Source organism: Punica granatum, chromosome 1 (assembly GCF_007655135.1).
Source record: "Punica granatum isolate Tunisia-2019 chromosome 1, ASM765513v2, whole genome shotgun sequence".
NCBI classification, from domain to species: Eukaryota; Viridiplantae; Streptophyta; class Magnoliopsida; order Myrtales; family Lythraceae; genus Punica; species Punica granatum.
This window is the reverse complement of record NC_045127.1, coordinates 52,461,275-52,476,902: the sequence shown is the minus strand read 5'-3', so window position 1 is coordinate 52,476,902 and position 15,628 is coordinate 52,461,275. Positions and strand designations below refer to the sequence as shown.

Below are 15,628 nucleotides of genomic sequence, written 5' to 3'. Positions count from 1 at the left end.
GATGGTGACATCATTGGATGAAAGAGTGATGGTTAAGGGTTGTGGGACTAATGGTCACTTTCTCGAGTGGAGGCTTTTGGTAAATAAAGAGAGGAGGGTTAATTAGAAATCGACATGTTCTTTGTTTCTCCTTCGTGCTGCCCAAATTGATGAAACCGCGTACTTTGAACAGTTGCTTCGATAAGAATATAATTACGTGTACCAGAAACATGGAATTCATGTCATTCTCCCCATTCTCTCTCTCAATTATTGCCCTAATATTTTAGTGTCCCGCCCAATCGTCGCGCGCCATGTCGGAGTTCTGGTTTCCCAATTGCTTCCCCCACCCCAATGACTAACCGAAAATTCAGTTATATGGTTGACCAATGAAGTGCTGCCATATCCAAGTCCAACCATTTTAGCTAGCATGTTGAATTTGGGCTGAATCCAATCCACTTCGATTAAACCACTAATCATTCGGTATTTATCTTGTCGCAGACAGTCAAATGAGATTCCGCTATGGACCGGAACATGAGTCGCGGGGATCGCGAACCCGTGCCTATGTAAAATTATCTAAACGAACGGAAAACAGACACGGGTGGTATGACTCTTTCTGGGGTCACGAAGTTTCCTTAGTTTCTGTTTCGATTGCTTAACCAGAAGTACAATCGCCATTAGAAAGCTAAGAAGGAAAAGTTGGAAAGAAAGGAAGAAGCACAAGAAGTAAGCAACAGACATGGCTTACTTTTGCTGACTTCTTTGACCCCATCCATAGATTTTATCCAGAAATAGACACCTATCGTGGTTCCCTATCAGGAATAGCGATGAATTCCAACTACTCGAGATTCCTCCCCATTATTCATCGAATTTTCACCTTTCCATATATGGTTGCTCATGCATCAAACGCGATTGTCGAGTATCTATAACACAGTTTTGGAGGCCCTCGATCGTTCCAGAGACAATGCCAAGAACAAGGTTGATTCGATTGAGAAACATAATGCACCGTTATTCCATGCTGAAATTGGGATATGCCTGAGCTGTGCCCTGCTCTGTCTACTGGTTTACAAAACCATTTTTTTTTTTAAAGAAACAGCAGACTTGAATGATCAGTTAGGTTAGGGCGCTAACACAAACAATACACAAGTTAAAATAATACTAAAAGTAATTTCGCTAATACAAATTATTAGGTAAATATATTATAAATTTTTATATTATGGAAAACATACACGGTAGGGCGGGACGGGTGGGTCCCACGCAAGATCCATGCCCGACCTGAGCCCTGTAGAGATCGGGTCTGACCTGGCCCAAATGGGTCGGGCCAAGGCGGATCCCTACAGGCTGGATCGAAATTACCTTCCCTAGTTGAAACAATTCCTAGAAATGGATCCACTTCCAAAAGTTTGGTTGGCATTGAGGGCCCATATTTGATTTGACCGAGCCGAAGTTCGGGACGAGATGGTTTACTGGGGAAGGAAATTGAGTTTGAAACCATCGTCCCACAGAATCAGAAGGTCAGTAGATGATGGCCACCGGCGTTTCTCCATCAACCTGACCCAACTAAAAGTCAGTGCTGCCATGAGCTGAACAAGAAGAAAGGAAAGAAAGCCATGGAAACTTAGGTGGTCTCAAAAGGCTCCACTTCTTTGCTTTTCACTGCATCTGTTGCAGAATGTACTTCAGGCCACTTGGTTCAATATCTTCCGGGGGATATGTAAGCTTCCAAGCAACTTCCGGCAACGATGCCTTTGATCTCTGATACAAGTGATGAGGCAGTAACTCCAAACACCTCATGTACGAGATTATAGAAGATCTTAATAAGATCGCGGGCAAGACTGATCATCAGGTAGAGACATCCAGAAACAGAGCCCAATTCATGGCGATGAAGAATAAATGATCTAGTAATAGCGTGCGTGCAAGCAAAGGATGACGAAAATGCAAAAGGCCAAAGGGTCCCCCATGGCAACTGGCTACAAAAGATCAATGAATGCTCGACAATAGCTTAATTGGGGAATGAATATTTAACTTCCATACTCAATAGCTTTCCCCGGGACTCTTACTCAGTGAAGAATCCATGACAAAAGGAAAACGTAATCAACAAAAACCATTCTGAACTGCAGTTGTTCATCAATGTAATCTATTTGAGCCGTACTGAGATACTGTCAATGGCGGCAGGTAGATACTCACACGCTGGACAGAATCATCTATAAAATGACAGATTTTTTTTATTTTTTTTTGCTGGGTACCATAAAATGACAGATAATAACTGAGAAAGAAGAGGAAGCCCAGATCAATAAACTGGAATCTCGATGCCCACACGATTCCCAAACTAAAGCCAAGGATCACATCATGGTATACAATGTCAATGAATTCTGCCTGTCAGATAGTTTTATATCTGCAGCATTACCTAAAGCAAGCCAAACAAGATGCGAGCAGCAATATATTAAAGCATTAAACCGAGAAAACATCATTCCCATGTACATTCAATCACTTGGATACTGCTTTTTCTCGAACATGACAAATCAAATAGTTATGTTCCCAGTCATTCCAGCTCAAATTCCAGCTGCTCCATAAGAAGAGCACAATTATTAAAGCCATATCGAACGGAAGCAACAGATAATTAAGCAATGAATGGCGAGCAATATTTATCCAATCATTAAACACAGTTAAAACAGGGTAACTCTCAATTACAAAAAAAATCCCAACAGCTCATCCAATCAAGAGGAAGAAACAAGATGGCTCATCCTCCTAATCCCACCGACCTTCCTACTATCACAATCCAGCCCACACCCACACTGCGGGCACTCCTCAAAGTTATCAATGGGGAAATCAGCACCAGCGATCCCCACCGAGAAATCGAGTTTGTCTCCGTTCCGACTAACCTCGACGATGTCGACCCACATGAACCATAGCTTCACCTTCACGCCCTGCAGGCCCGTGAGCTTGTTCTCGGAGATGACCCCTTTGATGGTGGACTTGTACTGGAGCTGGTACGAGCCCTCGAGGGAGAAGCTGCAGGTATCGTTGAAATAGGCGGAGAACTGGCCCGACGACGACTCAAGGTCGTAGTCTCGGACCCCTATGGGGAGGATTCCGGCCGGGAAGTTGTAGTCACCGAGGACGTCGTAGGCCGATCGCTTCGATTGGGCAGCCGAGACCAGGACGAGGCAGAGGATCGCTGACAGGATTGCAGATCTTGGAGGGCAGATTGGAGCCATGTTCTTCTTCCTCTGGGGTGGGTCTGAGTCGTTCGCAAAGATTGAATTTTTGTGATGATGTCGCAGGAAAAGTTGAGGCTCAACTGTGCGTTTTCGCGGAAATTGAATGGTAGTTGAAGACTTCTGTTTTGTTCTCTGTCATCATCTCTTTCCTCCCATCTCCCTCAGCACGGCACCCGACAGGCTTCGTGAATACTGAGGAAGCTGTTGGGTTGGGCCGCGCTTCTTGAGAGGATCTAATGGGCCCTCTTGGTACTGGGCTTGGAAGAAGTAATAAAACTGTAAGTTCATGTGACTTGAAAGCCATGCTCATGATGCCAACAAAAAAAATCGACTAATAAGCTAAGAGAATTTGTTCATCTTGGGACATATCCTCGAGCTCAAATCCCACTGGATCAGTCCCGAGAAACGATTTCTTGTGAAGTCGATATCCTTCTAAAGAAGAAGAAGAAGAGGAGAAGGAGGAGGAGGAGGAGGAGATTGATGATGTCAAATGAGTGCTGCAAACAGCATGCATTATGTTTGCGTCAAAGAAAACTAAACGGAAAAAAGAAAAATTGATGCGAATCGATGTGCGCATTCCGCTTATTGTGATGACCGATCAACTAGAGAGACTACTTAACACGCTCTCGTCTGGTAAATAAATATATTGGAGTATCTTACATTTCATTTTCGTTCCGATTGTAGAGCCCACGCGATATTGGCTGATTTGGCTACCGCAAACCTTTTCTTTCTCGCTAATTTACTAAAAAAATGTTACTTTTGATATGGGAGGCCTGAGCTTCAGGGATCGTCATGCCGGCGACCCCGAGCTCTCTCTCTCTAAGGGGGTCGTCATGCCTCCCCAGCCCCATCTGGCCATATGATCAGTACACCCTACCGTACGCCTCAAATAATTAGATGGGAGTAGTTAATTCGCCCAGGACAGCTTGCCTAGTTTTATTAATGGAGATCGCCTCGCACATGACCCCCCTCTCAAATTCACAATATACAACCCGAAGGCACGAATATGGGATACATCATATATTGTTATGCTTTCACCAATTTGAGGTGGTCATTTTCTGTCTTTCGCCGAATTAATGACTCGGAAAGTGATGACCACGCATGAAACGAAAATCGGGAAATTTGTTTCCCATTTAGAGAGAGAGGGGTAATACCCGTTTCATCTTTTGGCGAACTACATATAAATCATATTACTTGTTTAATGAATCGTAAATGTAACAACATGTACATGTGTATCTAGAAGATTATTCGAACGAGGAGACGCAAAAAATAGAATACATGCAGAATCGAATCGGGATTCCATGCCTTCCCTCAATGCTCGTCAATCTTCTCTTGTTTAGGAGTGGCGGGTGAACTTGGAAGGAGGAGAGGATCATGAAGAGTTCCGTCTTCGAGATCTCCTGCATCCACCGCTGTGCCATTGATGGATGAACCTTTCTTCGGTTTCCAATACATAGCATAAAGAAGCAGCTGAAGTGTCCCTAAGCCAAGTCCGGTCCCATTTGGAATCTGCCACCAATATTAATTTAGTTAATCAGTGAATTAATTTCACTTCCTCTCTCTCTCTCTCTCTCTCTCTCTCTCTCTCTCTCTCTCTCTCTATATATATATATATATATATATATATATATAAATGCACGTGTATGTATGGGCATTATTTTTTTTTGCTAATTACAAGAGAGACACATCCATTTAATATAAAAAAATAAATAAGAAATCAAATGAAAGGATATGAGTAATTTCATCACTAGAATTGTATTTGATATATGTGCTAGTGCATCTTTTTTTTGGACTTAATTACCTAAAAAAGTACGGTCTTTACACATTTTCTTAAATATAGTACGACCCTTGAAAATAATTTAAAAATGCACGACCTTTGCATTTTTTTCTAAATGTAGCACAACCTTTGGAGAGTAACATATAAAAAACGACATTTGCACATTTTCCTAAATATAGCATGACCTTTAAGTTTAGTTGCGGATTTAGCATAATGTAAATTATTCAATAAAATTGTAATGATAACAACTAACATGAGCTAACGATGCCACGTGATAGAACATGATTGGATGAGTAGATTCCATATGATTGGATGATAACAACTAACATGTAGATGATGAGTGCCGCTTGTTCAATCATGTTGTGTCACATTGTATCGTTAACTCCCGCTAGCTGTTATCTTTACATTTGATGGAATAATTGACTTTGTGTTAGAATTGCAGTTCAACCTAAAAGTCATGTATTTATGTACTATTTTTTAAAGATTGTGATATATTTTAAAAAAAAGTGTAAATGTAGTACATTTATATGCTACTTTGCAAATGTTATAATATATTTAGCAAAAAATGCAAAAGGTCCTTTTTTTTTCATTCTAAAAGTCATACTATATTTAGAAAAAAGTGTAACGGTTGTGTTTTTTACGTAATTAATTATTTTTTTATTTATGTTATGGAAAAGAAATTTAATATTTGGGGTTCGAGATTATTATAACTTATGAGACAACATATATTGTATATATTTAATATGCAATGATTGGAGGACGGACATCTTGGACACAGATACATCATGAATAAGAACACGCATATGTCTATATTACCCTTCTTTCGATTAACGCCATATTGGGAAGCTGCGAGAGAAAGTGATTAATTATGTTCACTTGTGTATCTTTGTTTTCGTCGGGATTTTCCCATTGATTCCTTGTCCAACCCACCTTAATGAAATGAAAATATTCTCTCTCATTGCTTGAGAAATATTTGACAGCCTACCTGAACTGAAGTAATATAACTATGGGCAGTTGAATAGAGGTTGGCAAGTTTCCTAGAACGATATAAGTTGTATATACATTTGTACAAAAGAAGGAATATATTATTCACGTTTATATGTACGTGTGTACGTGTATATATATATACACTAGAACAATACGTGCGTATTGTCCCTAAAACACGTATAACAATACAAATTTAGAGACACCGACGCAATTATGAGCAGATGAAGCATGTGGTGAGATATGTTAGTCATGTTTATTGCGTTGTAAAGTTAATATAAAAGACAAGGAAAGCAGATCTTGCATATAGCAATATAAATATGAGCATATGCATGCAACCGATTAATGAAATGTGAGTATCTCCCTATATGCAGGGCTATTTCCATCTTTCGTTTCATTCTGCTTTGTATACAAACAATAAAAATTAGGCGATTACCCGCGCAATGCGTGGGCGAATCCATAAATAAAATATGTAACTATATTCCTACCGATAATTATCAATATTTCAAAGAGAAAACATATATATATATATATGTTATATTGTGTATTTGTTTAGTGCTTTTTGGTGAATTTTTTTTAAATACATGTTTTATAATAACATTCGTGATACTAATATTTAACATTTGGGCAATATTTCGATTGAGGCGGTCGTTATCTTGAAATTCTTAATAGCGTATAACTCTCCTTCTTCACAAAGTAACGACATAAATAGATCGATTTGAGACCTTCTTACACTTGCATGCATCAATGAACCCTAATTTCATTAGAAAAATAATTTATTTAATAATTAAATTTTAACATAAATAAAATAATATATTTACTCAAAGCGTACAAAGAAATACCTCATCATCAAAGAATATCATGTCGAGATTGATGACTTCATTAGTTCTTATGTTGACGACATTCCACAATCATGTTAACCTCACTCTAATTGTTCATATATCTTTTTTTGATCCAATTCTTTTAACATATGATAAACCATTGTGGCACTTTAAACTGTGAGAAATAAAAATATGAATAAAAATGAAGTGTCATCCAAATATGTGAAAAAATTAATGAAAATATATGAAGAAAATATAATGATAAAAACAATTAATGAACTTACCAAGTGAAGTCTGATGAACCCATTATGAAAAGACCAAATTAATGTCGGATTAGACCAAATTGACGAAATATCAGTGTTTATGTTGCATATATATATATATATATATATATATATATCAAGTCCAGAAAGATAGCCATGTCTTTGCAAACAGAAATAAAATTACAATAAAAAATTACATATCCCAAATCAAGTTCCCATTGCCTCTCATAAAAGAATAAGACTACATATATCAATATATATGTTTCTGTATATATCAACGATATATTATACATGTATCAAATTATCAATATATAGATATATATATATATATATATTCCTATTGACAGATCTATAATTATCAATATATGTTCTATTGATATGGGATCTATACAATAGCCAAAATCCCCACTATATATTATTTTTTATTTATATATTGACAACATTATTTTGTATACGATATAACCGTTACAATAATATTTAAGGGCTATATATATATATATGCAATTATAAAAAATACACTAAATATTCAGTTGTATCAAAAACATATATTTATTCCTATAATATGTGTTTATGTTATCTTCAACTATTAATACATATATTTTCGATGGGTTATTAATACGTAGATTTCATTACATATTTCATTGAATATGTCAAAGATTCCAATGTATATAATATTTACATAATTAAGGTGACGGTGTGGTCTTGCAAGAGCGATTGTATATTTTATTTTATTATATATATCTTGTTGGGTTATATGCAAATAATATATATCCTACCGCATAATTAATGACAAGAAAATTCCTTAATATATAAGTAATGACGTGGCAAAGATAGAGAGTTTCGTTTTTTATTTTTGATGATGTGAAGGTATGAGAATTCGGCTCGTGCTTTATTTTCACATATATATATTTAATATATATCGGCTTATAGTACATTCCATAACGTGTTTATATTTTATTTATTTCCAAAAATAAGAAATAATAAATGGAATAAATCAGCGGCATGTTACAATATGATCAGTAAATGTGTGTATATATATATATATATAAATTGAAAGCAACTTACCCCAATGAAGAAGTCTTTCGTGAGGATGGCATAGACAATCCAGACACCTCCATTTACGAATAGGATAAATGAAAGTAGAAATGGCATATATTCCACGCTTTTCGTTATAATTACAGTTTTCTGGAAAAAAAAGAGTTACTAGTTAATAATATATATATATAGAGGGTAATCATATATATATATATATATATATAATTTTTAATCTATTCGTAGACTCTAGGGATTAGAGAGAAGGGAGCTGAGAGAGGGCATTAGATGAAAAATAAAAATAGGATGTTCATGATACGAAGGTGTTAATAATCAACAGCTTAGTTGAATTGGGAGATATATGGACCCTTTCCATAACCCAAATATCTCCCTATAGTTCTTTCTAACCCGCGATCTAATAGACAAGATATAAAATGTTTTTACATTGAATTCCATTCATTTCTTATAATAGACAACTTGTATCACCTATTTTTCCCTCAATAACAATTTTTTTTTCCGATTACAATAGGAGGCTCATGCTCTAGTACAAGGAAATTAAAAGGAAATCAAACTAAAGGGGCACAGATAGTCCCACTGATGAGAATCGAACCCGGAACCTCTAGGTTATCAGGTGAGAGTGTTAGTCACTGCACTACACCTCCTTTCTCAACAATTTATTTTTTTTGGCGGACAATTCGTTCCAGTTCTGTCGAAGGCCAACTTCTTCTCTTGGAAGGTGTGGAAGTCAAAGAATTATAAAATGCGTTTGTTTATAATATACATATGTGAAAGCACGTACACATACAATCAAACATGTATATATATAACATATGTTTACCATGGCAGAAAGAGGAGAACCATAGGCGATCATGCTGAAGATGGCGCTAAAAAGGCCTGCCGGGAAATAGGCGAACAAAGAGGCTTATTGGCCTAGAAAAAGGATAGGAGAAAGGGAAATAAAAGTGACACAACAGTTCCCTTGATAAAAATTAAATTCATTAAATATTGTCATAAGGTCAAGTAAGAGGCACGCTAGGGCTTCAATTTGGTCATGAGATACGAACGCCCATATTACAGTATCACAAGTAAAATTCATTTGCATGGAATAAATTCTTACATTATATATATGTATATATATATATATATACCATTAGGAAACTTTACGGTGAAAGTTGAAGCAAATTCAAAATCGAGTATATATATTCGTAAATTTCTATTGGGTGTTGGTGCAACATATTCTATGAGTCAATTCATGTAGATTAATATGCAAGAAACCAAATCAATATAAAGCATGGGATATATTTTTCTTTGCGGTCGTGATGCATGGGATATTTTTGTGTACGTGAATGATTGAATAGAGGCCGGATCTGGACAGAGGAAATCAACACTATACATTATTATTATATACATACACATTATTTAATATATAATAATAAATAAATAAATGCAAGGGGGGTCGCCTAATTACTGGGGCTAAATTGATCCATGTCCATTTGTACGAGTACCTTACTGCTTAAGTGGCTATTGAGTAAAAAATATATAAATCACACCATATCTAATAATGGCAACGTTGAAATTACTATTTTTGGTATACACCATAATATTTAAAAGTTCAATAGACCTCAACTAAATTAATTCGAGCCAAATCGTCCACTATAAAAAAATAATAATTATGGAATAAGTCGCAAGAACTTCAGGATTTGAATTCCAATTTTTAATCCACCATTCAGCAGGCAACCAATTTGACTCTTCAGGTATTCCGACGAATCTTGGCTGGAAACGATGGTCAAAATTCGAAATGGTAGCTAGATTTTCGAGGAGCAAGTCATGCATTGTTATGCTGGATAAATTCCTCCGAAATCATCATACCGACCAACTCCAAGGAATATTCCTAGGTAATGCTAGGTGTACTTTTGACTTCAGATGAGCCTAAATGTTTTTTTTAATAATTTATAAATTCTCATTATACACTTAATATGAGGAAATAAAAAAATTGAAACATAATAAAGGTATAAGTAATCTCAGTATAAAAATCAAATTTGAAGTCTTCAAATAATTAGGAAAAAGTGTGCACCACTGCACTTCATTTCTCAATGAATTTTCTTATTAATTTGTCTCTTTCTGCAGGATGATATTTTATTTCATGTAGCCTGTGGAGCATGATTACATTCGCAGAAGCAAGGTGGATTAGCCCGGTCGTGATGCTACCTGCAGAAATAAGAAGACAGTCCATGCATGTACATTACATCTTAAAGAGTAATGATTAAGAGTGTATCTTCTCTTGTTTTATTTGAGAGCGTGAATGATATGGTAGCCTAAGCCAATATTTTAGTTAATTATTGATGAATATTCCACGACAATAATTCACTAAAAAATAAAGATAATAGACTACTGAAAAATGAAAATAATTACATGAAAATGCCGTTCTCTCGACCTGGCTTCCAAAATGCGTCAACAATGACTCAGCTCCAAGTGGGTTATGCTATGATCGGTACAACTGCGTACCCCTCTAATAATTCGATCAGAGTAGTGAAGTGAGTTCGACCAGGACAACTAATTTGCATTGTCTGGTTTTATTGAGATGGCAAGAGGCCCTCGGATTTGATATCCTGTTTTGTTCGGTTGATTTTACTAGTGGTTGTTTCAGTTTCTAGCTGTAGTCGAGTCGATGCGGCCTTAGCGTGTCATTGGGAATATTTGGTTTCCGTTATAAGAGAATTGAGAGAATTCGTACGTTATTATCTCTAGGTTGAACCATGTTTATATCACCTGTGTTAAATTAGTAATTTGAAACCAGACATGTTCATATTATGAAGATTATATATATTCAGAACAATGAGACGCGACTGCTGCTCAATGCACCACAAAAAGTAGATATGTGGAATCGGGTGTGGAGTATTTCATCGTCGGTTGATCTTCTCTCGTGCTCAAATGAAAATTGTTGGAAGGAGAAGAGGTTCTAATACTTGTAGTTGCAATAAACCTAATATTTTTCTTATAGATTTGTGAACGTTGTTTTCTTTTTAATGTTTTTATTGAATTCAATTGATTTGCTTAGTCGTATCTTGTTCTTGTTGTCAATTGTTTGGCCACCAATTCATTTGATATGGAAATCTAGATGAATTTGGAAAATTGAATAGTCTGAGTTTGTGTTGGAAAACCGGACTCATTCGTGATATGGATATAGGAATAAACATGATCATCTTAGGCAACCAATTAGAGTTGATGATTAATATGGGGTTCTTACTGATTAATTGCTTACGAATAGAGTAATTAATTCGATACAGAAAATGCATTCCTACGGCACTTGGGAGAGGCGTAGGGAGATTTTAGAACCCTAGATTAATAATTCGAGTATTCAACAACATGGAGAGAGAATGATCCATTTCTGTATAAGGTGCTATAGAAAATTGATAGTCTTAAATTCATAATCATTGATTACTAATAGTGTTTGCTTCTTGCTTTAGTTTAGTTTTTGATTTTATTTTAATCCACTCTTTCAAAAATGATCGTTTGAATAAAAATTAATTGTTTAGTTTAAATATTTAGTGAAAGTCTAATTACTTCTGTACAACGATACTCTTACTCTCATATTTTACTTTTGCCATACGCACGTATACATGAAGCAAGAATCGAGAATTAGTCTCCAATTAGAGTGAGAGAGAGAGAGAGAGAGGGAGAGAGGTAATGTCCGTTCCATCCCTTGGTCGAACTACATTTAAATCATATTACTTGTTCAATAAACCATAATCATAACATACATGTACATATCTAGAAGATTATTCGAATGAGGAGACGCAAAAATATAATACATGTAGAATCGAATCGGGATTCCGTTCTTTTCTCATTGCTCGTCGATATTCTCTTGTTTAGGAGTGGCGGGTGAATTTGGAAGGAGGAGAGGTTCATGAACAGCAATTCCATCTTCGAGATCTCCTGCACCCACAGCAATTCCATTTCCATCGATGGATGACACCTTCTTCGGTTTCCAATACATCGCATACAGAAGCAGCTGAAATATCCCCAAGCCAAGTCCGGTCACATTTGGAATCTGCAACAAATATTTAATTTAATTAGTTAATAAATAAATTAGTTTTACCTCCTCTCTCTCTCTCTCTCTATATATATATATATATGCATGTGTATATACGTGTATATATAGATATATATATATTTATAAGGGAGACCCATTCATCAATATAAAGTAGTGAAATTTAAAAAAAAAATCTAATAAAGAGGATTTGTACTACTACACAGTCTACTTAGGGGATTTGGATTTCGCCCTTAAATTTACGATTCAAATGAACACCTTTACAAACTCAAAAGACATGTCTGTTTGGCTATACATACAGTCCCAGTGGTTCATGATTTCTGAAGTGATTTGAACATGTTTGGAACTTATTCAAAGAAATCATACTCCTCAACCTCTGAGGAGTATTATATTATTATTATAAATAATTTTTGGGCGAATTATTATTAAAAATATTTAATATGCCATGATAGGAGGATGGACATCTTGGACATGGATACATGCAGAATAAGAAAACGATATATGTCTACATACCATTCTTGCGGTCAACGCCAAATTCTGCCAGAAAGATTAATTATATGTTGCAATATGTGTATCTTCGATTTTGTCGGGATTAACCATTGATTCCATGTCCAACCCACCTTAACGAAACCAAAATATTCTCTCTCTCATGATTTAAGAAATATTTGACAGCTTAATTAGGGCTGACGTGCTAGCTGGAGTGAACTAATAATTATATAACTATAGGCAGCTGAACAGAGGTTACAAGTTTCTTAGATCAGGGGAACATATCTGCATAAAAGAAGGAATTTAATATTCACGTTTTTATATGAACGTGTATATACTAGAATGACACTTGTGTATACATCGTGCCTAAAACACGTATATAAAACAATTTAGGGACACCGACGCAATTAATGAGCATACATGAAGCACTTGATGAGATATGTTATAATTATGTTTATTAGGTTGTAAAGTTAATATGAAAGACAAGGAAAGAAAATATTGCAAATAGTAATATAAATATGAGCATGAGCATGCAAACAATTAATAAAATTAAATGTATCTCCCATCGACTAAAGAAAAAAAAGAAAAAGAAAAGTTTCTCCCTATATGGAGGGCTATTTCCATTTTTTTTTTGTATACAAAGAATAACAATTTAATATGTATCGGTCTCTGGTGCTGTGTTCCATAATGTATGTGACTGTAGGCATGTTTATTTATTCATATTTTATTATTCCAAAAAAAATCAATGGAATAAATGAGCGGCATGTTACAATATAATCAGTAATTACACACACACACATATATATATATATATATATATATTGTTAAAAGCAACTTACTCCAATGTAGATGTCTTTTGTGAGGATGGAATAGACTGTCCATACACCTCCATTTACGGATAGGAGAAATGAAAGCGTGAATGGCATATACTCCACGCTCTTCGTAATAATTACTGTTTTCTGCAAAAGAGTTAATAGTTAGTTATATATATTCTTCTTTTTTCTAATCCTTTTGCATACTTAGGGGATTAGAGAGAAGGAAGCTGAGAGTGGGCAATAAAAATAGGATGTTCATGATAAAAAAAGGTGTTAATAACAACAGCTTATTTGGATTGGGGGACATATTATGGACCCTTCCATAACCCAAATATCTCCCCATAATTCTTTGTAAACAGGCGATCTAATAAACAAGTTATAAATGTTTCTACATTGAATCCCCTTCATTTCTTGTAATAGACAACTAATTGTTTCACCTATTTTTCACTCAATAATTCACTAGAAAAATCACGATGGGTAAATTCTACCCCCCTTTTTTTTTTTTGCCGACAACTTGTTCCACCTCTTAGGAATGTATGTAAAAATTAGGACAGCCCACCTCTTGGGATCGTGAGGCCACTACTTCTTTTGGAAGGTTTGGGAAATGAAAGTCAAAGAATTATAGAATGCGTTTATATATAATATACATATATGGAAACACGTAAACATATACACACATCTTTATATATTTACCATGGCAGAAAGAGGAGAACCATAAGCGATCATGCTAAAGATGGCGCTTAGAAGGCCTGCGGTGCTGATCTGCATCTCCCGATCTAAAATCAACACCGACAATGAAATAGCTACTAACGGGAACACTATATCGAATGTCACCGCCAGTACTATCGTCCTCACCTGAATCATTATGAAAGGGGAAGAGAAAAGGAAGATAAAACACATAGCCCGAAAAAAGATAGATGACTTGCAAAAATGGTTGGATAGCTGGTTCTTATTTCATTTAATTTTTTACTGAAAGTCAATTCAGAAACCATATGATGAAGAAGATCTCTTCTGGTGATGATCTGTACTAATCAATGTAACGAAGCTGTGTTGATTCAAGATTGCTTAATTTCTTATTAGGAGAAGAAAGCTTACTTTCATTTTCAGTGGAGCAAAGACTAGAAATATGACAACATAGATGGTCATAAGAGCGACACTGAATCCATTGACAGTGGCCACAACGATGCTGTTCGGCTTCACGATCCCGTAATAAGTCCAGAAGCACCCATTCACGAGCTGGAATATGTATGGAATGCTCTCGAATTCCTCTGTCGATCGTTTCTTCACGATATGCCAGAACGTTGGCCTGAAAATTAATCAAATTATACATAAGTTCCCATCAACATTATCAACATTATGCGCAACTGATTGATCAAATACAATGCAAGTATATAAGGCTTTGGAGATTAGTGTACGTACACAGGAGCGAGGCAGACGAGCCCGGTCGTGATATTACCTGCAGAAATAATGTCGTACATAGAATTCCAAATGAAGAAGTTAGTCAGTGCATGCAGAAGCTGAAGAAGATAGTCCGGTTGACGCCTCATTGTAAGCATTTAAGAGTCAGTTTTCATTACCTACGAGTCCGAGGATGAAGCTCAACGACATGTTTTGCTGAAGGAAAGATCTCTCCTTTCTGGTCCGGACAGAAAAGGTACAAAAGCTGTGTGTACAGTGTGCCTAATTCCCTCTTCCCAGACAGCTGGGAGAATTTAGGACTCTGTACATGCAGTCTCTCCACACAGATCCGCACAAGTATATATAGAGAGAGAGGGACAAGAGGGCTTCACCATAAGCTTAGGAGAGAGAATTTATTTATATTTTTTTCACTACAAAAGATTCTTTATTGGCCTAAAAAAAAATAGAAGAAAGGAACATACACTGTTTCATTAATGAGAATTAAATTCGAAATCCCTTGATCCTTAATCAAGGAATTGAGAGAAAGAACTTATGACGATATTTCATTAATGAAATATATGAAATATCGTCATAAGACAAGTAAGCATCAGGCTCGGATTTCAATTTTATGATGAGATATTTTCACTGAATTTCGAACTCCTATACTATAGTATCACAAGTAAATTCACTTTCATGGAAAAAATTCCTACATTATATTATATATATATATATATATATACTTATATAACTATAACATTAAAGAACTTTACGGCGGATCTAAATTGAAATCGAGTAGAAATATTC

At 35.7% G+C, this 15,628-nt stretch overlaps 2 protein-coding genes across 2 annotated transcripts; both read right to left on the bottom strand.

Moving 5' to 3' along the window:
- Positions 1-2,454: 2,454 nt before the first annotated feature.
- On the bottom strand, positions 2,455-3,310 carry LOC116193299. Its single transcript, XM_031522116.1, has one exon. The coding sequence runs from the start codon at positions 3,192-3,194 to the stop codon at positions 2,694-2,696; it is 501 nt and encodes a 166-aa protein (XP_031377976.1). The 5' UTR covers positions 3,195-3,310; the 3' UTR covers positions 2,455-2,693.
- An 8,416-nt stretch (positions 3,311-11,726) lies between these two features.
- LOC116192375 (bidirectional sugar transporter SWEET17-like) lies at positions 11,727-15,157 on the bottom strand. The gene is made up of 6 exons (XM_031520914.1): positions 15,004-15,157; positions 14,846-14,882; positions 14,522-14,732; positions 14,120-14,281; positions 13,451-13,570; positions 11,727-12,125 (listed from the first exon to the last, which is right to left on the bottom strand). Exons 1-6 carry the CDS (start codon positions 15,032-15,034, stop codon positions 11,919-11,921), a joined length of 768 nt encoding a protein of 255 aa, XP_031376774.1. The 5' UTR covers positions 15,035-15,157; the 3' UTR covers positions 11,727-11,918.
- Between the last annotated feature and the right edge of the window lie 471 nt (positions 15,158-15,628).